This window comes from Bombyx mandarina, chromosome 22, assembly GCF_030267445.1.
Source record: "Bombyx mandarina strain Sakado chromosome 22, ASM3026744v2".
Taxonomy (NCBI): domain Eukaryota; kingdom Metazoa; phylum Arthropoda; class Insecta; order Lepidoptera; family Bombycidae; genus Bombyx; species Bombyx mandarina.
Window position 1 is genome coordinate 13,995,454 of NC_143228.1, and position 21,767 is coordinate 14,017,220.

Here is a 21,767-nt window from a genome sequence, read left to right on the forward strand (position 1 = left end):
TAAACAAATGTTTTTCATGGAACACTCGAGACCGCCGATAAATTAAATCCATTGACGTAATTAAACGAGAGTGTCATACGATAAATTCGCACGTATTTAAACGACCGATCATCTAACCGCACGATGTGGAAGGTTCGCGACCGACGTTCACGCTTTCCGTGATAAGCATTCAAATTGTAACGTGAGCGCTGAAAAATATCGTGATCAAGCGATTTTCGACTCTAAACTAACTCATTTTGTTGCAATAAATAGTATACAACCTACTGGTGTATTTAGTAAAATATGTATTTAACATTGAAGATAAGCGACTGGTGTTGGATTTTTGACGTGACAACGTCTTTTAATTCGATGGAGCCGGCTGCACGCACGACAAAACATGACTCATGCGGCGTTACCTCGCTCTGAGGCGTTCCACTTAAGGCTTGAAGTGCAAGCGAGAGCGCGCAACGAGCGACAAAGAGGCACAATCGGCCTCCGCGTTCGGCAGCGTTCGACATCTGTCTCTCTCCTACTTGAGTGAGCGATGCATCCGCGTGGACAGCTGCAAGCTGCTATACAATAATACATTTACATGTTTTCATCAAGTATGAAGTTCAGTGAAAAGTGAAAGTGGTGTCAATTGTTTATAGCAACGATAATTGCGATAATTGAAAAATGAAACCATTCCATCAGTATTTTCTTATAACGTTGTCACGTTCAACTATCGTCAGTAAACCGACTTTACAGACAACCGATTTTTTAATGGTCTGTAAGGAAATTTTAACTAAACTGATAGGGTTCGTTTTATCTTACTAGAAATTCAAGATTTAAAATCCTTGAGTTTAGATTTTTGGGGATTTTTCGTGTATGGTTTGTATTTGAACAATTGGTGTCTTCGATTTTTTAACTTAGGTGTTTGTAACGCCTATTATTGTGTCAATTCGTAGATCGATACTGGGGTTGCAAAATAATTTTTAACGATCAATTGTTAGCTTGCAACCAATTTGTGTGTATAATTTGTGACACTACTAGGAAAAGGAATAAATAAGATTTCATTATGAATACAGGGAAGCCAAATTTTGATCTTGCTAGTGATGGTTCTAGTATTAAATGAACTACAGAATTATCCAAATGACTCATGAACCGGTCTCAATGACAAGCTTATCTCACGCTTTTGACGTCCACTTTTACTTATTTTTTATAGCTTAAGTTTGTGGACGAGCTCATGGCCCACCTGGTGTTAAGTGGTTACCGGAGCCCATAGACGTCTACAACGTAAATGCCACCGATCTTGAGATATGAGTTCTAAGGTTAGTTACAACGGCTGTTCCACTCTTCAAACCGAAACGCATTACTGCTTCACGGCAGAAATAGTCCCGTGCGGACTCACAAGATGTTCTAACACCAGTAACAACGCAAATTAAAAATATTGCGGGTTCGATTTTTATTACACGATGTTATTCCTTCACCGTGGAAGTCAATCGTGAACATTTGTGAAATACGCATTTCATTCGAAAAATTGGTACTTGCAGCGTCACTCAAATACCGGTGCATCGCTAGATACGAATGCACCGGACGTCTTATCCTTTAGGCCACGACGACTTCAAAGCCACTTAAAGCAACACAGTACACACCCCTCAATATAATATCATGCCATTTCTATGTTAATCGACATGAGATGATCTAGTGCAGACCGTTTCATATAAAAGCCTCTGGGAATCGATTTTACTGAATCCCATTAATCTTGAACTAGAGTAATGGAACTTAGGAGATACGATTCAGATGGATGTAGACTCGATTAATGTTAATTAATATCAGCTCACTTGCAAAATTTATTTCGATTCGTTTCCGGAATTCAAATCTCCAATACAAAGAATACCTTTTTCGGCGCCGTTACTAATCACAAACAGTTTCCGTAGAAATAAAAAGAAAAGCTCGTGTAGATATTTGAAGTGAATACTTTCACATACCTGCCAGTTTAAGTCCGATTCGTTTCCCTGGAGGCTTAAAGAGCTCTATGTGGGTCCTTCGCAGGCCCCTCTCAGTGCAGAGCCCGGAGTCCGTGGATAACGATGTTTGGGATTTGAACACTGCAACAATGAAAACGGGCTTCAATATCGAGGAATTTACCCGTATCTCTGGAGGCCAAGACGTTCTCTCAATAAAGTTTATTCTGATGTAGACTTCTAACACGGAATTAAGTAGGTTTTACGGTTAAAATATTTTAATCTAATACGTTTGGAATTTTAGAATATTTCTTAGAAAATAATACAGAGTTGTTTTGACGTTAATTGGGATTAAGTAATCGAGAAGAAATACCGAATTTTCCGGGTGTTTTGAATGTTGTTTAAAATGATATCAATTACAATTTAGGTTCCTTTAAAAATAGCCAAACAAAAAAGAAACATTTTAAGCCCAATATAATGAATGTCCGAATAGTTCTTATGTCTGAAGTCGTCGTGGCCTAAAGGATAAGACGTCCGGTGCATTCGGGTTGAGTGATACACGGTCTTCGTATCCCAGGCGGGTACCAATTTTTCTAATGAAATATGTACTCAACGAATCTTCACGATTGACTTCCACGGTGAAGGAATAACATCGTGTAATAAAAGTCAAAGCCGCAAAATTATAATTTGCGTAATTACTGGTGGTAGGACCTCTTGTAACTCCGCGGGGATAGGTACCACAACCCTGCCTATTTCTGCCGTGAAGGAGTAATGCGTTTCGGTTTGAAAGGTTGGGCAGCTGTTTTAACTATACTTGAGACCTTCAAACTTATATCTCAAGGTGGGTGGCGCATTTACGTTGTAGATGTCTATGGGCTCCAGTAACCACTTAACACCAGGTGGGCTGTGAGCTCGTCCATCCATCTAAGCAATAAAAATAAAAATATTACGTTACGGGCGTTTTTTCCCGGTTAGGGTACCCCTCCGCATCGTCCCATAAGGAACTTCGTTCCAAAGAAATATCATTAAAAAACGTGTGGCACTCGCGAACTGCCGCGGTAAAGCTATTGCATAGCATTTTTTATTAACTTATGCAATTATAATTAGACAATGATAATTTAATATTAAAACAATAATAAAACAAAACCACGGTATATTAAACATTAATAAAAACAAAACCATAACAGTCCCCTTCACACTCATAAGCTAGACCGCGAGAGAGAGATGGGCAGACTTTTCATGATGCGCATGCAGTGTGACGTCACGCCACGCGCTTATTCACAAACACTACACAAGCGCAACGTGTGAATGTGTTGAACGCGAGCTACATGGTAAGCAGAGTGTAAGGTTTTTTTCGTTACGGAATTTCATGATTCGGTCGCCGCGCTCAAGGCCCGCGATAAAAGCTATGCAATAGCTGAAAAATAAAAATAAAGCATTAACAGGCTTATAGACGAACAAATCACCGGGAAGCTCGTTACCGTCGAACTTTTACAGTAACTGCAGTTGTCGAACTGCTAACCGCTCCTTTAAATAATACCGGGACGTAGTGCTGCGCCGATCCGCGCCTCGCGTTTCGATAAAGTTGAGTTACGCGAGTTCACGAAGTGGCAAATTAAATCGGGAACGCTGACGTCGAACGTTTCAAAGTGCTGTTGTTGCTCGAATCGAAATCCCGTGACCTTTGACGGTATGAGGTCACTTTTATTTGTGACTACGTGTGTTTCGCGCTTAAACCCTAATGCCATTAGTGATTCAATAATGTAACACAATAGGAGTTCAATTAGAGTCCCGACTACTTCAAATTGGTTTGCAGACGAGACAAGACCATATCGGTGCTTTTGTATGTACATACATACATACATTTTACTGGTGGTAGGACCTCTTGTGAGTCCGCACGGGTAGGTACCACCACCCTGCCTATTTCTGCCGTGAAGCAGTAATGCGTTTCGGTTTGAGCCGTTGTAACTATACTGAGACCTTAGAACTCATATCTCAAGGTGGGTGGTGGCATTTACGTAGCAGATGTTTATGAGTTCCGGTAACCACTTAGCACCAGGTGGGCTGTGAGCTCGTCCACCAACCAACGCATTAAAAATAAAAACCGAATCTTGTTAAAGCTGCTTTCCTATCCTGTAAGTCGGAAGGCATGAATGCTTCGTGGTAAAACGGTATTAACTACATGTGCGGGCAAACAACACCTATCAGTCACCTTTTGCAACATGCACTGAAAGAGATAGCTATTCTTGACTGACACCACACAGCCAGAATACAGCATCAAATGTAACAGAATACTACCATAACTAGTATCTATCTACTAGCAACTATTTCGACGTATGATCTTGAATTTAAGCTTAGTTAGTTGTTTCATCCGAAATCAACACAAATACCTACGTTCATGACATCCATTATTTTGAAAATAGGTCTCTTAACTTCAGGTGCTGAATAGGAAAAAAAAATGGCATCTAAATTAATCCGGTTGGAAATACAGTATTTCCAAATATTGAATTTCCAACCTGACTGCTATTATGAATGAATCATAAATTCGTTACGTAACTTTCAATGCAACAGAAATAATTTATTTTCCCCAGGCAGTTAATTTTACTTAATTTCCTTATAGCTCCCGGCGGAGGTCAAGGACGAAGAAAGAAAACGTTGCTCATATAAAAACGTATACACTGTAGACTAAATCAGAAAGCAAGAAATTTAAGGGGTGACTGGCTGGATCCTCGGCTTGTCTACGACCATCAGATTGTTTGTCCATATTTTCAAGGACCTTGCTCTAAGTAACTTAAGATTCGTCTTGTTTCGGATGACAAATGTACATAATATTTACGGCCATGATGACTTGTATTGTTCATCGTGGTCACGGTCACATGATCGGAAGAAAGGGCACGATGAGTGTCATCATCATGACTGCAAAGTATGCCCTCCATGAGAAGAGCAGATCCGTACTTTTAGCACACAATTCTGATTCGACCTTTCTAATGATGCATAGCAACAAATCGAGCGAAGCTATGTTTGATTTTACAAGTTTACCATCTTCTAGAAAGAATGGGAGAATGGCGGAATGAGGAAAGACAGCTCCTGAAGGGTATCTCGTCCAAAATGTTGATCTAGGAACCGAAAAAGGGGTTTATGAAGACTAATCCTGGAAATAATCATTGATGCGGATTTTTTCATCTAAACGTCCCTACTAGAATCCTTAGAATACTAACGACTTTAGCCGAAGTAAGCGAAAATACTTGAAAAATTACTAAGTGGAAGCGGTAGTAGTTAGCAAGTCATGATGAAAATAAATCCATAATTTCCTTCATGACCTGAGTGTGTCTTTAAAGTCTTTAAAGTACCAATACTTGGCCTGTGACATTTTAAATGATACTTCCCGCTAAGTTCTCAGAACGCTGTTAAGATTCGTGCTTGTTCGTAAGCATTAGCGGTTTCGAAGTCATTAGTAAGGCTTAAAGTTTCATTTCATAATAGAATGCACAATGTTTTATTGTCGCCGATTTGCAAAAGTGTGAAATAATTTTTATTTTTGTCAGCCGCTGTCATTTGTTTTGGCAGTTTTATTTGTGCTCTCAGGATTGTAAAACGGCTAGGTGAAAACGTAAACCATAATGACCATAAAAATACGCTATATTCAACCTTAAAACGATGTAGTTGTAATATTGTTATTACTGTTTATTTGTTCTTTAATTTCGCGAAACCTAAAACACAATCGTAATATAAATAGATGTCAAACACATCAGATTACGTAGGTGTCCACCGAGAAAATATGTCTGATAAAATGTACTACATACAATAAGTATAATAACTGTACTATATAAAATAAGTATGGTTTTGTAATTATCGGAATTGGAACAGAAAACGAAATGTGGGTGGGATGAAAAATTAATTACAAAAACTTACTTAGGTTTCTAAGCGTAAACAACACGTGAACCAGACAAAATTTCAACATTTCCATATACATTACTGAAAACTCAACGTGATATTGACATTGATATTAGATTTAGCTACAGGTAAACGTTATACAAAATTTTAGACTGAAATACCATTAAAGAAAGGTATGCGAAAACGAGAAATTTACAATAAACCCAAATCGCGCTAATGGGAATTTCAAATTTGGTTGTATATATAGAAGAATATCGTATAATCCTTACGGGGGTCAGTCGTCTCTAGGTAAGGCAGTTCGCGGCGCGCTGCTCTAAAGCGCCGATTATTTAGACACTCCTCAAAGGAGTAGGACCTACCTTGTATCTCAAATAATTCTCAGCATGATCATCACGCAGTTAAAGCCGTATAATATAATAAACTTAGTCACCTACGAGAACGACGCGTCTAAAAGGCGGTTATCGACACCCATTCTTTTGTACTCGGTGTCTTTAACTTACGTTTTTTGAAGTCGTCGTGGCCTAAAGGATAAGACGTCCGGTGCATTCGTGTTGAGCTATGCATCGGTGTTCGAATCTCAGGCGGGTACCAATTTTTCTAATGAAATACGTACTCAACAAATGTTCACGATTGACTTCCACGGTGAAGGAATAACATCGTGTAATAAAAATCAAACCCGCAAAATTATAATTTGCGTAATTACTGTGGTAGGACCTCTTGTAAGTCCACACAGGTAGGTACCACCACCCTGCCTATTTCTGCCGTGAAGCAGTAATGCGTTTCGGTTTGAAGGGTGGGGGCAGCCGTTGTAACTATACTCGAGACCTTAGAACTTATATCTCAAGGTGGGTGGCGCATTTATGTTATATATGTCTATGGGCTCCAGTAACCACTTAACCCCAGGTGGGCTGTGAGCTCGTCCACCCACGTAAGCAATAAAAAAAATATAAAAAAACGTATTGTATAATCATGGACGTAAATCTGATTTATTATTAATTTTTAGACAAGTGAGCGATCTCTCTGCCCGCCTGGTGTAAAGTTACCGGATAACATAAATAACAATAATGTAAATGCCACTAACTATCTTGAGACATCAATTTAAGTCTCAATTCTATAGTACCACGACTCTTTCTCCCTTGAATCCGAAACGTACTACTGCTTCATAGCAGAAATAGGTAGGATGGTGGTATCCACATAGTGAGCACGCGTTTTTATAGTTTTTCCTAACCGAAGCCAGTGGCCCGCCTTATAAAACTTTGGATTATGAAGGTTTACCATCAGGTGGGCCGTATGCTCGTCTGCCTACAAAGGCAATAAAAAAAAAAAAAAAGGTTTGTAATTTTTTAAACAGGCAAAAATTACGTAAAAATAAACAAAAATATATTATTACATTCATTACTAGATTAGTATTTCGCTTACTTATTGCTTAGGTTCTTTTTTTTGTAATTAAATCTATGGCTTTCTGCGTTATGTACAATATTTAAAAACAAAAACAAAACAAATACAAACATTACTGCCGCATCAAGTGTTAATAGATAGTATTGTTTGCCTGCCATAGTAGGTATCTGGCCTCGCAAAACATAACCTCAAACACCTACAAATTTTTTTTATTACAAAACAAGAAATTGCTATCAATACATCTTTTGTGCTCCAAAACGTTGGAAATAACAGACCAATAATATCAACAGAAAGTGCCGATCGTTTATCAAAGCTTTCAAAAAAAGGCCACAATGTCGGGAAAGCTCGGCCCCGAAGTCAGAAATTAGCAGACATTCCACGACGAATCATTCATCAAGAGAACGAAATAAGAAGTATAAACACAAGTAAATTGCAAGCTCTCGTTAAATCTGCTTAGTTTTTATGGTCACAGTGTAAGCGGGCTTTATGATTTTGACTGCCACTACCTAAATCGTGTTAAATTTAATAGAAATGAGAAGATTCGATACAATACAATTATTTTATAAATCAGTAGTTTCCTTTCTATTGGTAGACTAAAAAAATCGTGAAATTGAAGAATGAGTATAGATAAGGTAAGGTTGTAAATTTACAATCAATATTTGTATTATTAGTCTAGTTAATTAAATATAACAATATAACTATGCTAAACCCCCTCGACATAATATTTGAATTATATGCTATATTATTATAATATTTGAATAAATTTAAGTGTCTCATATTTTCTCGAAACGTATACACCATTTAAAAAATTATCTTGGTTCAATCTCGCCGAAACGCGGCAATTTAATAAAATTTACTGTGACTTTTGTTACTAAATTTTAAAAAAGATGTATCTCTAACGTTTTATTCACGCTCAGATATTTGATAGAATTATGTTGAAAAATTACTCGAAGAATGTTACACTTCTTAAATATACTGTCTAAATCGTCTCAAAGCAGTTACTGAGATCAGAATTCAAGATAACCTTTAATCCGCATCAACAGAACAAGGAATGGAAACCCTAATAATTCTACTATATACCCGCTCCGCTTATAGTATCGCTTATAAAGGCACCACATACCAAAAAGAGCATGGCTGCCCGTCGTACGGCGCGCCAGTTCGTTCTTTACCGTAATGGCATTCAAGAATACACTGTTCCTCCTACTTTTTACATTAATTAGCATTCGAAGAATTATTTCTTGAAAACAAATTGAAATTGCACGTTCCTCTTTTTGTCTTCGAAATATTTAATTTGTTTTAGTGAGAGAGTAATTTAATTTTTTACGACAATTACATTTAATATGCATTCATGTAACCTTAATAGAACTACCCTAGTGACTGTTTTCAGACTTCGTTCCGGGCGCATCCCACTCAATAAATCTCATTTAATGATGAAGGCTCCTGATCCCAAGTCTTCAGTTTGTGATGTAGTAGAAGATGCTTTTCACGTTATGATGGAGTGTGCGCTGAATGATGATTTGAGACAACAACTCTGTGCAAAATTTACAGATTTTCGACAAGTCGGAGGTGTAAATTACGTATTAGCCTTTCCGGAATCCGAAATGGCTAAGTCACTTTTAAAATAGTGTTGGTGGGGCCTTCAGAGACGATAACAGTTTCCTTTACTTTTTTTATATAATTATTTTGTTACTCTCTTTTGTTGCACAATGTAGTGACATTCACTAAGTGAATAATCTCCTTAAAAAAAGATATAAAAAAAATGCATTCAGATGTCAAATGCCAAACATTAAAAAATAACTGTTGATATCTTAAGTGTGTAGTTGTGTAGTAAGTAGTAGTAGTTGTTGTAGTAAGTAAGTGTAGTAAGCTGTGTGTATATAGTTCGTATATGCATATATCGTCAGAGCGTGTCATCGAGTTCCATTGGTAATACCCAGAAATGGAGTAGAAAGAGGGTAGACAGATTTGTTTGCTATTCGCAATTTACCCGAAGTTTTAAATCTACACGTCATCATGACAGTGACTATAGCGCCAAAATACCTAGAATTTAATAAAACGAAATCGAGGTAATAAATTAAATAATAGTATTTTGTTTTGAAGAAACTGACTCCGGCTCGACTTATTTATCTTGATGGGTGAATGAACTCACAGCTCATCCGGTATTAGATGGTTACCGGAACTCTTGAATATCGTAATAATTTTCGACATTTATGTTTGTAATTAAAGGTGCGTTTTATTTGTTAATTGAACTTCAATTAAGGTTACTCCTTTCAAATAGCTGAAGAAGAGTTTTTTGTTATGTCCCACAGACACAGCTCACTGAGTTTCTCGCCGGATCTTCTCAGTGGGTCGCGTTTCCGAACCGGTGGTAGATTCTGCGAAGCACTGCTCTTGCTAGGGCCAGTGTTAGCAACACTCCGGTATGAGCCCCATGAGTTCACCTACACGTCAAGCAGAAGTTGAAATAGCCTCTCAAGGCTATTAGCATAGGTAGGGAAAAAGTTGTTATGTTTTTTCCAAATTTTAAACTTTAAATGGCTCCCCTCTAAATTTGCAAAAATGTCGCTTAAACCAAAGCCTTAAACTAAAGCCTTTCACCCCTCGATATGTTAGACTACAATTACGTCGATAAAGACAACTTATGAAATTTTTAAACCAAATTCACTACTACTAGTTCATTCCACGTTCACGCTTATCAATTTTTAAGCGTTTTGATTAATAAACGAATATTTAGACAAGATGAAAACATATGTAAATTTTTCTTATCGTACCTAAAATATGGAGTAACAAGAACTAAACGTAAAGTTTCATAACACAGGCGCCATCTCCTCCAAGCCGGACGGACCATAGCGCGACTTGTGCCAAGGATCACGTAATCCATTACCATTGCGCGCGTGACTCTTTCAAACATTGAACAAAGACGCCGGTAATTTTATTTACTTTTCTTTGATGGGCTCCCGGCATGTCATGTTAGGAGAACGTCAGGAAATGATCAAAATGGCTGAATGTTTCTTTTAATCTGTAAGCTAACTGTTCTTTCACATATTGACAATTAAATTCGTCAGTTTCTTCCCGCTGATAGATGTTTAGCGGAGTCCGAAACAGCCAAAGATTGCATTGATAAAGCCGTTATGTTCGTAAAACATCTCAATTTGGTTAATGTAGTACACATTAAAAGTATTACGGGCCGTAACAGTAAAACCATTGGTAACATAGTTCGTCATAAAAAAGGTGTGTAATGTAGGTGTGGACGACGATAGAAAACTGAAAATATCCTTACTTAGAATTAGCATCGATAATAAAAATGTATCTGCTTGAAGTGTGGGACATCCCTACAATTAAATGAAAACTACAACTTCATGTCTCAAAGCATTCACATTGCGATGTCGGTCAGCTCCAATATCCACTTCACCAGATAGGTCATGAATTTCTCTATACGGCAATTTTCGTTCTTGTCCAGACTTTGTAAAGTACACCGTCCTACTTAGTATCTTCTATATATTCTTATTTCAGACGGATAACACAAACATTGCGTGTCTCAGAACAAGCGAGGAACTTCTTTTTGTTGTTTGTCACGCGAAAAGTTGAAGTGAAATGTGATGCGCAGACATCCTCTTAAATTTTTCATCCAACGAACTTTTGTGTTTAGTTTCAGAAATTTCACAAAATTTTATGTCATATAAATATGCTTTCGTTTATTATTATGTTCTTTTCCGTTATATTATGCGGAATACATTTTCCGAAACTGTTTCAAAATCTAGTGGGCATCTTCTGGATCTTTAGTTACCGGTACCCCGTGCTGTCTATATCTGCCACAAAGCAATCGTGCGTGCACTTTTTAAATGTCCCTAGGCGATAATGACCTTTTACCAGCAGATGGAAAATATGCAAAACTGTCTACAAAAGCAACATTTAATTTTAAATGTTTGTGCTATTGACTCAAAATAATTGTAGTTCCAAGATTGTATGTGCTCAGTTACTACATAACGGGAATAAGCCGAAAAATTCACTGCTATTTGGCAATCCGTAAATATCTGTGCTACTGTTAAAAAACATCTCAACATTAGAGCTATACAATATTTAGAATCATAAGCTCCATAAATAAAAATATATTTAAAGAAACCATTAACGTATTACGTATTATACGTAATAGATCGAATATCATACACTAAGAAAAGTCTGGTATTAAGTATCCGATGGAGGACTAGAGTTTAATTGCGAATGCCAATGTATGCTCCATAATCGGGGGAGTAAATAAACGCATTTATTAAAAAATAAACAAACAACAACAAACAACCCTTTGATTCTACATATTGATTCGATATATCACACGTAAATAAATCTTGTTAAATTAGTTTTAAGTGTGCTGCCATCTATTGTTTAATTCTGATATGTTAATGCGTTATTGGATTATTGTGTCATTAGCATAAATTATTCCATACTACTTCTGCATATCAACATTCTTTTATTGCATGATGCAAATGTGTAATTGATTATACTTTAAGGCATTACACTTAAACGTCAAATCATCATACGTATACATAATTTGATGTTTAAGTGCAATGCTAGTACAATATATTATATTATTTCAATAAAAAACAACACTTTACTGCTCAGCACATTTTCATTCTATACCTTGAAATCAAGCCGATTCTGAAGGAATGAACTCAAAATAAATTAAAAAAACGAAACACCATAATAAGTGAAACAAATGTTGAAAAATATAGATTCAACTTACTTCTATTTAGTTAATCAGACATCTGAGATAAGTTATAGCAAATAAACAAAATTAAAAACATTGAGTTTATCGGACTTGAAACAGGTGAACAATATACTATTAACTTCGTATAAACACAGATCAAAAGACAATAGATTTAATGAACTCCCCTAATCGTTCAAAACATCCTTAATTTAATCCAAAACAAAGTAATTTATCCTTTTTATCGCGACAGTGTGAAATGGTAATGTAACACGCTTGTCGCCCTCATTACCATTTTATTGGAAGGCTCTGAATGTTTGAGAATTTAGACACCTCGGGAAAGCCAACATTTTTAATCACGGTGAGTTACAGGATAAATACATAGGTCGATATACATCCGAAGCGGCATGATCACACTTTGCAAGTTCAAAGTTTGAAATGTAAGATTTTGTATTTAATTAAATCTATATATAAAAAAAAATTGCTATTAGTTAGTTTCGCTAAAACTCGAGAACGGCTGGGCCGATTTGGTGAATTATTTGTGGAAGTCCAGAGAAGGTTTAAAAGATAGATAAATATGAAAAGGCCTGGAATTAAATAAAAATAGCAATTTTGTTTCCTTTTGTTGTGTTGTCCCCCGTCGGACGGATTATTTTTGTTTGTTTTTAGTTTATTTTATACAAAAGTTTAGGTCTTTTATTTATCGATTGAGGCACTACGAATGCTGCCGGGTCAGAAAGTGACAAAGGGGACTAGTAGATCAAAATTTAAATTGGTTTGTCAATAATGTTTTGGCTGTATTTATATCACCTGGTAGGTCTAAAGACTAGTGACCCTAACCTATCAGATCTACCTGTCCAACCGTACCTTGGGTTCCCATTCCTTGGCATGGAAGGAACAAAGTATTCCGAATTTAGGTTTTTGTTTCTGGTTCAGTTCAAACACGGCAGCTAATCCTAGTCCAAGGACAGGACAGTCGAATGTTTAGCATTTTTGTTTAGAATTCATTGTATTTCTATTATTTATTTATCTATTACCTTGAAGTGCTATTAGAATTACTATTTTTTACAGAATATTAAATCAAATCAAATCAAATAAAAAATTCAACATAAATGAAAGTACATACTTGCTGGACGTCAAAAAGAACTACCACCAATTCACAAAAACTAGCCTCCGTCCTGAGAAGAACTTTTTTTAAATATAAGATATTTTTTTTTTTAATATTCACATTTACAATGAGTATTATAACGTAACAATTATTGCAATATTGGAATGCCCGGAGCGAGCAACTCATTCCCACTTTGTGCAATCTTCTAGATAATCATTGACTTTATAGTAAGCTTTATTGCACAGATGTTCTTTAATAGTTTTCTTAAGCCTATGTATATCTAGGTTCTGAATATCTTGTGGGATTTTGTTGTACAGCCGCACAGACAAACACCCGAACGAATTTCTTATCTTATGTAACCTACTCATCGGCACAACAAGCTTGTGATTAAAGATATTGAAACGATCCGTCGGTTTGTAGTGCGTCGAATTTTTTTCACTAACTATTCGCTGGTAGCCTAAGAGACTATTCTAGCTACGTCCGGACGGCGTGCGACGAAATTGCTGAAATAGAACCAACAAAAAACATTTTAGGTTTTTCTGTTGAAATTGAATAAGAGGTTAGGGACCACCGCATTAATTTTCTGGAGCTCATTTGTATTTCAACGTCAGTGTTGTAGCCGAATTTGAGTTATTATTATGTGGTCAAAGGTTCGTTTGTGCCATATTACCTTTCAAACGAAAAGATTTGACTATCTCGAAAACGTATTAGTCAGTGGTTCAAAATAATATGTATATACGTATATATTATAACCTAGTGTATGTATTATAGCCTAGTATTTATTTTTACTCATGTCTACTATAATTCTTTAAATTATCGACATATATTATCTCTATCACAGCTACGCACTTCTTGAGTCTTTCACTTCATCAACGAGGGTTAACTGGAAGAGTATACCTCCATGGCGTTAAGTTTGCCTTTCAATGTTGTCAATGTTTTTGTGCAATAAAGAATTTTCAATCAATCAATCAATCAATAGGTACGTGTTGTCACATAAGAATTACGAAAAAATATATATTTTTACATGTACCATTTATTTAGCGATCGTGAATTAGGTTCATGAACACATGTTAGGCACGAATTTATTTTTATACTTTTTGGTATCGGCTGATTTGATTGCTAGAATTGTCATATCATGAGATACGAGTATAGAGAGCGTCTTAAACTAAAACAGCTTACATCGGTTTAAGGGTTCAAGCACAATAATTTTCTTATATCAAATTGCCTAGAAAAACATCTGAATAATCTTTAACATCATACAAGAGAGGTTCTGCACCGCACAATTTTAAATTAATCCGGTTGAGCTTTCATCTTTTCGCAAGCTGGTGAAGCGGTTCCAACAAAATGAGCATTGAATTTGTTTAAGAAAATATTATTTCGTCTCGCATTTTTTTTGTCGGACGGGTAATGAGGAATAAAATTTGCTGAAAATTGAAATCGAATCGAAAAATTAGGATGAAATGCGGCTGATTCGACGTCTGGTATTTCGATCGTTATTTCTGATCTCGGATTTTTGTTACGTAATCGACTCCAACTTATTGCTAACAAGAAAACCTTTTAGTTGTTTCTCTAATTTAATGCCACTGTTTTGGAATTTTATATTTTTGTTAAGACCTTCTAGGTAGGTAGACGACCCATTGGTTACTTTTGCTCGTAGGTAATACCAGGAGCATAGCAAAGTCGTTGCTTACTGCTAAACACTCTCTGCAGATCTTGTTTAAAGAAATATATACCTAGTCAGGTCATAAATTCTGTCACATGTTTAATGTAAAATAATTGAAACAAGTTTATTCATTATGTAACCATTCATATACCAAAATGAATTTAACAAAACACAGATTCTTATGACACTAAAGTTTATTCAAAATGACCTCCGTGATTTTGAATACAGGCCTTCAATCTGCGCGGCCAGTCGTCTGTCGCAGCACGAACGAGGTCCATGTCAATATCGGCGGCTGCCTTAATCAAGGATGTCTTGAGTGACTCCAAATTGGGATGAGGCTTTGAGCACGCCTTTTCCTCCAAGTGTTGCCATATCTTGTAATCTAACGGATTCAAATCTGGACTGGAGGAGGGCCAGTCTTCGTGCCGGATGAAGTCGATTTCACGCGCCGCCAGCCAGTCTTGTGTGCTCTTCGCTCTATGAGCTGGCGCCGAATCTTGTTGGAATACCCAGTGCCTGTTATTGAACATGGTATGAGAAACAGGTTCCACAAGGTTCGTCAGGACTGTATTTTGATACACAACAGCATTCGTTTTTACAGCTTTCTCACAAAAATGTACCTCTGTTAAGCCCCAATAAGAAACTCCCAACCATACCATGAGCGAGGATGGAAAATGACCTCGTTGGACACGCGGAATACGGTTGCTCGCTTCTTCACTACTGTGTGCGTACACCTTATCATTTTGTTTGTTGTAGCTCTCTTCTACGGTAAAAATTTTTTCATCCGAAAAAAGGAATTCCCGATATTTTTTTCCCGCGTACCGCTTCAACAAAGCGCGGCATCTCTTCAGTCTCAGGTCCATTAGACGAGCATTCAAATGATGTCCTGTTTTTCTTCGATATGCCCGAAGCCCTAAGTCTTCATTTAACACCCTTTTCACCGTGGTTCTGCTTAACCCCATCTGAAGGGCCAACAGTTTCTGCTTACGTTTGGGATTTCTTTGAATTCGCGCCTTCACAGCTTTTATCACTGCTGGAGTCCTAACAGACCGAGGGCGACCACTTCTTGACCTGTAATCTACACTAGAGTCTTCATTGTATCGTTTGATGGTACGATAAACGAATCTTTTGGTTATAATTAAATTTTTCAGTATGTTAAAAATTTGAATTGGCGCGTAACCGCAACGATGCAACGCAATAACTGCAACACGGTCTTCTTTAAGCGTCCACTCCATATTAAAAAATGAGTAAATTTCTAAAAGTATACATTTTATTTTCATGAACAATTCGAAATTCGAATTCAATAAACTTTTTTGTGGCCAGCATTCTAAAAGAAACGTTTTTACTGTGTGACAATACTTATGACCTGACTAGTTATATTTTAGCTCTTAGGAAGCACCCAGGGACGTCTCAAACTAGGATGGGACTCTTGGGAACACAAGAATTTGAGGCCCTTTTGGAAAGTAAAAAAAGCGAATTATAATAACATTTTTTTACTGAGTTTGAGACCATTTATTATAGGTAATCAAATACAGTATGATATAATACGTCATTAATGATATTAGAATGCTGCTGGTTTTTTGGTTACGATTTCGATAACGGGTTCTTTCGGGATTTCTGTTGAGCAAAATCTATTATAGGCATAGTATATGCCTTGTAAATACCTTCTGATTACTGATTTGTGAAAAAAGTGTAATGTGCCCGACAAAAATGTTTTGAGAATAAACGTGTGAGAGAAATGGTCGGCCTTTCGGGGCCCCCTGAGAATGGGGGCCCTGGGCACGGGCCCCCATTCTTATGGTAAAGACGGTATTGGAAACACCTAGTATATCAATAGCCGATCATTCCAAAACCGGATGGTAGAATAAAAGATCTCTGGAAACGCACCGTGAATATGGTATGTTACCTACCTCAATAACAATACGATAGAACCCGGTATCCATTAACACAATAATAACTCCAATTAGTAATACCTTATTAATACTAGATGGTGCTAATTAGATGTCCACTTTATTTTGTGTAATTTGCTATGAGTATAATATTTATTGTTTTTTATTGCTCTATATAGTATTCAAGTTGTTAGTTGTTACTATACCATACCATACCATACCATACCACAATGTGAATACAGTTAACAGTTTTGAGATATGGGTTTGTAGTCTATATTTTAGTTTATTCTGGTTGTTCCACCATTTAAATCAGAACGCAAGCTTGTGTAGCAACATAAATATACAGGATTGTGGCAACTATCCATATATTGAATGAAATGAATTATTATTATGACATCAAGTATTCACAGCAACACTAGTGCATTTTGAAATCGTGAGTATCGCGAACATTGAAATTCAAATATAAACCATAAAGTGAAAGTAAACAAAGCATAATTTAAAATAAACGTCCTCCCAAAAAGCGTTTTCGTTCAGATTTTTTGTATCCTCGTTAAGTTAATAGAGCTCCTATCCCTTTAGCTTGTTATCACGTTTTTACACACACGAAAATGAAAATGTATTCTGCACGTAAACAGCATATGTGATCGTAAATTTCCAATATTTTTGCTTCGGCGATTCTATATAATAATTTGTGTTCGTAATTACGAATTTTCATGTTACAATATTTTATTTTGGATTTGAGTATCGTTTTGTCAGACTCCTACATTCAACTACATCTACTTTGAATTAACTTCACAAAGAGATACAGTCGTGGGACCGGCGAAACGAATTTCGAGGGCTTGTCTTTTTTAAAGCAACTTGTGTTCATTTTTAAATTTTTCTATTTAAGAGACTAACCGCCCATTTTTTAAAGTCTATGGAGTCCTCTACAGATACCATGAGCTACTTTCACCCTCTAATGCGATAAAATCAATTAAGACAAAGACATAGTGTGGATTGGGAGAGGCCTATGTCCAGCGGTGGACGACTGAGAGCTGATGATGATGATGATGATGATGATGATCATAGCCACAACGGAGTCGTTGGTGTCGCTTAATAACAGCCTAAAATCTTGTATAACATTCTCGCATTATTCATACTGTCTGACTCTGGGACTTCAAAAAAATTTTCAAACATCCTTGTACGATAGATAAGTAGCACCGGATTTATTTCTAAAAATGGGTGTTACATTCATGCTTAACGAAATGTAAGTTACTGACGAAAAACAAAAAAAACATTCTATTTATCTGCTTGAGAATACCATTTAAGTGTATTAATCTATATATTAATACGTGAACCAAAAACTTTGTACCCCTTTTTACGAAAATCGTGCGAACGGAGGAGTATGAAATTTCCCACACTTATAGAGAATAGAAAAGGAGTGCAGAATGTTAGTAATATTTTAATAAAAAAAGCATAAAAATACATTAAATCAATAAATAAAAAACATTACACACGATACCATGTACTTGACACACACACGCGTGCATACTATTTTTTGTTAATTGTCAAACTTTTCTTATTGCATATAGTTTGTTCAAATAATAATTGAGAATAGATTTACTATTGTTTGTCCTTGTTATTATTTGTCTAAAGTGTAAAATTAGCGAAATCTGTGATTATATAAGTATTATTATGATTAACAATAGAATCATAATAGTGTAAAAACTTATAATTTCAATTATTATATAGTCGAATTTGCTTTGGACTACCGGGGGAACACTTGCCTGATATAATGGATTATAAGTCATTTTAAAATGATTGTTAATTGTTTTAGCCAATAGTTAAATAAATTTAACGATAAAGATTCCTGTAACGAAAATACTACGATAGCATTCACAGAACAATAAATGTCTGTTTTTATTTCAATATGACGTAAGTTGAGTGTAAATGAGATTCTAACGAGGTCATGTCACTCATAACTGGGATAATAGTTTTTTGGGCAATTAGCGTTCGGTCTGCCGAAAAGATTTGGGTCAATATTGTAGTTGGTCATGGTTCTTTTGTGTTACAAGCATGTTGGATTCGTTAAATAATGATCGACAGTTAATAAGCTCTGTTGTAGATGTGTGTATGTATTTTGTTGTAAAAATGTTTTACTGTAAGAATGTTTGTCCTCCTAAAAACTGTGTATTATCCGTCAGACCTTAAAGTTTCTAAAAATTTGACTTACATTTCTTAGTCGCTTCCGTACCAGATTAAATCTTAGTTAGCTAATTCTACATAAGCAAACAATAGTAAGGTAATGGTAGCCAGTAGTGGAACTAGAGAGATAGAAGCTAAGTAAAAGAATAAGCTGATGATTATTGAGGAAGCTACTGCTATCTAACGATGGCAGCAATAATAAAACTGGAGTCAGTTTGACAGATGCCAGATTCCCGTATATTCTTGAGTGGACTGACTGTCTATGTGCACAATACTACCAACAAAACAACATGCGGTCGAGCAGCACACTACCACCACACTCACTTCAATAGCTACCAACTTACGCATAGCGCCCGTGTACCTGTGCATCATCACAGCCGTTATTGTAAAATATAACTTGGAAGAAAACAATAAAACATTCGTTTCTTTCGTACACCACTGCTTGCCTCTTCTTCCTTGCTAACACAGACTTATTCTCTGGTTATAAAAATAAACGATAACACATCAGATAATTTTTTATTGCCCTTGTAAGCAGACGAGCATACGGCCCATCTTATGGTGAGTGGTTACCGTCGCCCATGGACTTCAGAAATGCCAGGGGCAGAGCCAAGCCGCTGCCTACCGCAAAACATAATATTATGATGTACGCATTTGATGTATGTACATGCTTCAGTGTTTTTTCATGTAATCACGAATATACCAATTATGATACCACCTTACGCTGAAAATCATAACCACAAGCTGGTTTTTATTGCTAGGTTGGTGATCTTTAGAAATTTCTTTTAAAATAAAAATAAGCATGAGATTTATAGTTGAATATTCAACATTCAATGACCCTAAGCTAAAAAAATTCCCTGAGTTTCCGACACTAGCAATGTATGAATAAGAAACAGAAATAAAGCCACCATATTCCGAAAACAAAAAATCACTTGAATTCAATTTAACAATTTAATAATTTTCAATTTGTGTATTTTTAAATGATAGTGTTCTTTGAAATTACGTGCTTACCAACATCAGGCGCCAAGAGGAAATTTCCTATTGCAATAATATTTTAGTGTTATTGCTGCTCTTAATCTGTAAGCGCTTTTACGCGTGGAAGAACGTGAATCGGAATCGAGATAAATTTTGATTATTAAATACAACCACTTTGAGCTGTAAGGTTGAAGTCTCAATGAAATTGTTTGGAATACTCGCCACTATACAAATAAGTCCAAATCTTAAATTTAATTTACCAATCTTATTACTCGTATATAATGATTGTTGTCTATACTCTATACTAATATTATAAAGAGGAAAGATTTGTTTGTTTGTTTGTTTCGAATAGGCTCCGAAACTACTGGACCGATTTGAAAAATTCTTTTTCCATTAGAAGCCGACATTGTCCATGATGAACATAGGCTACTTTTTTTAATTTTTTTTTTTGGTTTCATTTGTGTTTTAATGTTTCCGAAGCGAAGCGAGGGCGGGTCGCTAGTCTATATCTATACTAATATTATAAAGAGGAAAGATTTGTTTGTTTGTTTGTTTGTTTCGAATAGGCTCCGAAACTACTGGACCGATTTGAAAAATTCTTTTTCCATTAGAAGCCGACATTGTCCCTGATGAACATAGGCTACTTTTTTAAATTTTTTTTTTAATTTTTTTTTTTTGGTTTCATGTTTGTTTTAATGTTTCCGAAGCGAAGCGAGGGCGGGTCGCTAGTCTATACTAATATTATAAAGAGGAAAGATTTGTTTGTTGGTTTGTTTCGAATAGGCTCCCAAACTACTGGACCGATTTGAAAAATTCTTTTTCCATTAGAAGCCGATATTGTCCCTGATGAACATAGGCTACTTTTTTTTAATTGTTTTTTTATTTTATTTTTTTGTTTTCATGTGTGTTTTAATGTTTCCGAAGCGAAGCGAGGGCGGGTCGCTAGTATCTTATAAATACAAAGGCAGGCTTGCTTCTGACACCGAGGGTTTCTCATTGGGGTTATTTTCTTTCCTTTTTTATTGCTTACATGGGTGGACGAGCTCCCAGGCCACCTGGTGTTAAGTTGTTACTGTAGCCCATAGACATCAATGACGTAAATGCGCCACCCACCAAGATATAGGTTCTAAGGTCTCAGTATAGTTACAATGGCTGCCCCACCCTTCAAACCGAAACGCATTACTGCTTTACGGCAGAAAAAGGCAGGGTGGTGGTATCTACCCGTGCGGACTCACAAGAGGCCCTAACACTTTTACTGGTTAAAAGGTTAACATGAGTGCTCCCGGGCCTGGGTGTTTCGGGTGGTGCCTATGCTGAGTCACCTGGAGGGAACCGACGATGGATTGCCACCATTGTGGATACGGCGGAGCACACACTCGAGCACTACCTGGCATGGCTGGGACAGCGCCCTGTCTTCATCATGGATACCGTTGTCATTCTTCTTCGACAAACACCTCGACGACCCGTCGGTCGAGCGTCCACGGGGTGGTAACTCTAGGGGGTTTTGACCCCGAGCGAAGATCGGTCGTCGAGAGAGAGAGTGCAAGGGAGTCGTTTCGTGGGTAAGACTTTAAAAACAATGGGCTTGGACTCGAAAAATCCACAGATGGTCAAGACCCACTGCGCGCCCTTTAGGCCCCCTGCCCGAAAAAAAAGTGCCACGACAAAAATAAGTAACATAAATCGAAAATAAGCTTAAGGTAACTAAGTGAAATTCCTATTGATGAAATAGGTATTATCAAATAATCGATCCTAGGCTTTAAGATAGTTAGGTAGATCACAGCTGAAACATAATTAAGATTGTAACAGGAATAACAGTAAAACAAATTCTTTGAAATTTCAAGAGGATGACAGAAACGAGAAGTAGGTACGTAGAAGTCTCATTGACACGTTTTGAACAGTGGTCCCAAGTTTCCAATAAAAATATTTGACAGAATCGAAATACTTTGTAAAGAAAATAAGTTAAATCCAAGTAAGAGACTAGAGGATAATTATATAAAACAAAAAAAAAATCAATAGGGAAGATAAGTTATAA

General features: G+C 36.5%; 1 protein-coding gene across 4 annotated transcripts in view; it reads right to left on the minus strand.

Annotated features, from left to right (window-relative positions):
* Window positions 1-21,767, minus strand: part of Grip (Glutamate receptor interacting protein) — a 313,660-nt gene that overhangs the window by 197,722 nt on the left and 94,171 nt on the right. For all 4 annotated transcript variants that reach the window (XM_089737187.1, XM_089737185.1, XM_089737186.1 and 1 more), the window contains exon 3: window positions 1,950-2,069. In XM_089737187.1, the coding sequence (XP_089593313.1) occupies window positions 1,950-2,069 (120 nt within the window). The remainder of the gene's footprint in view (window positions 1-1,949; window positions 2,070-21,767) is intronic.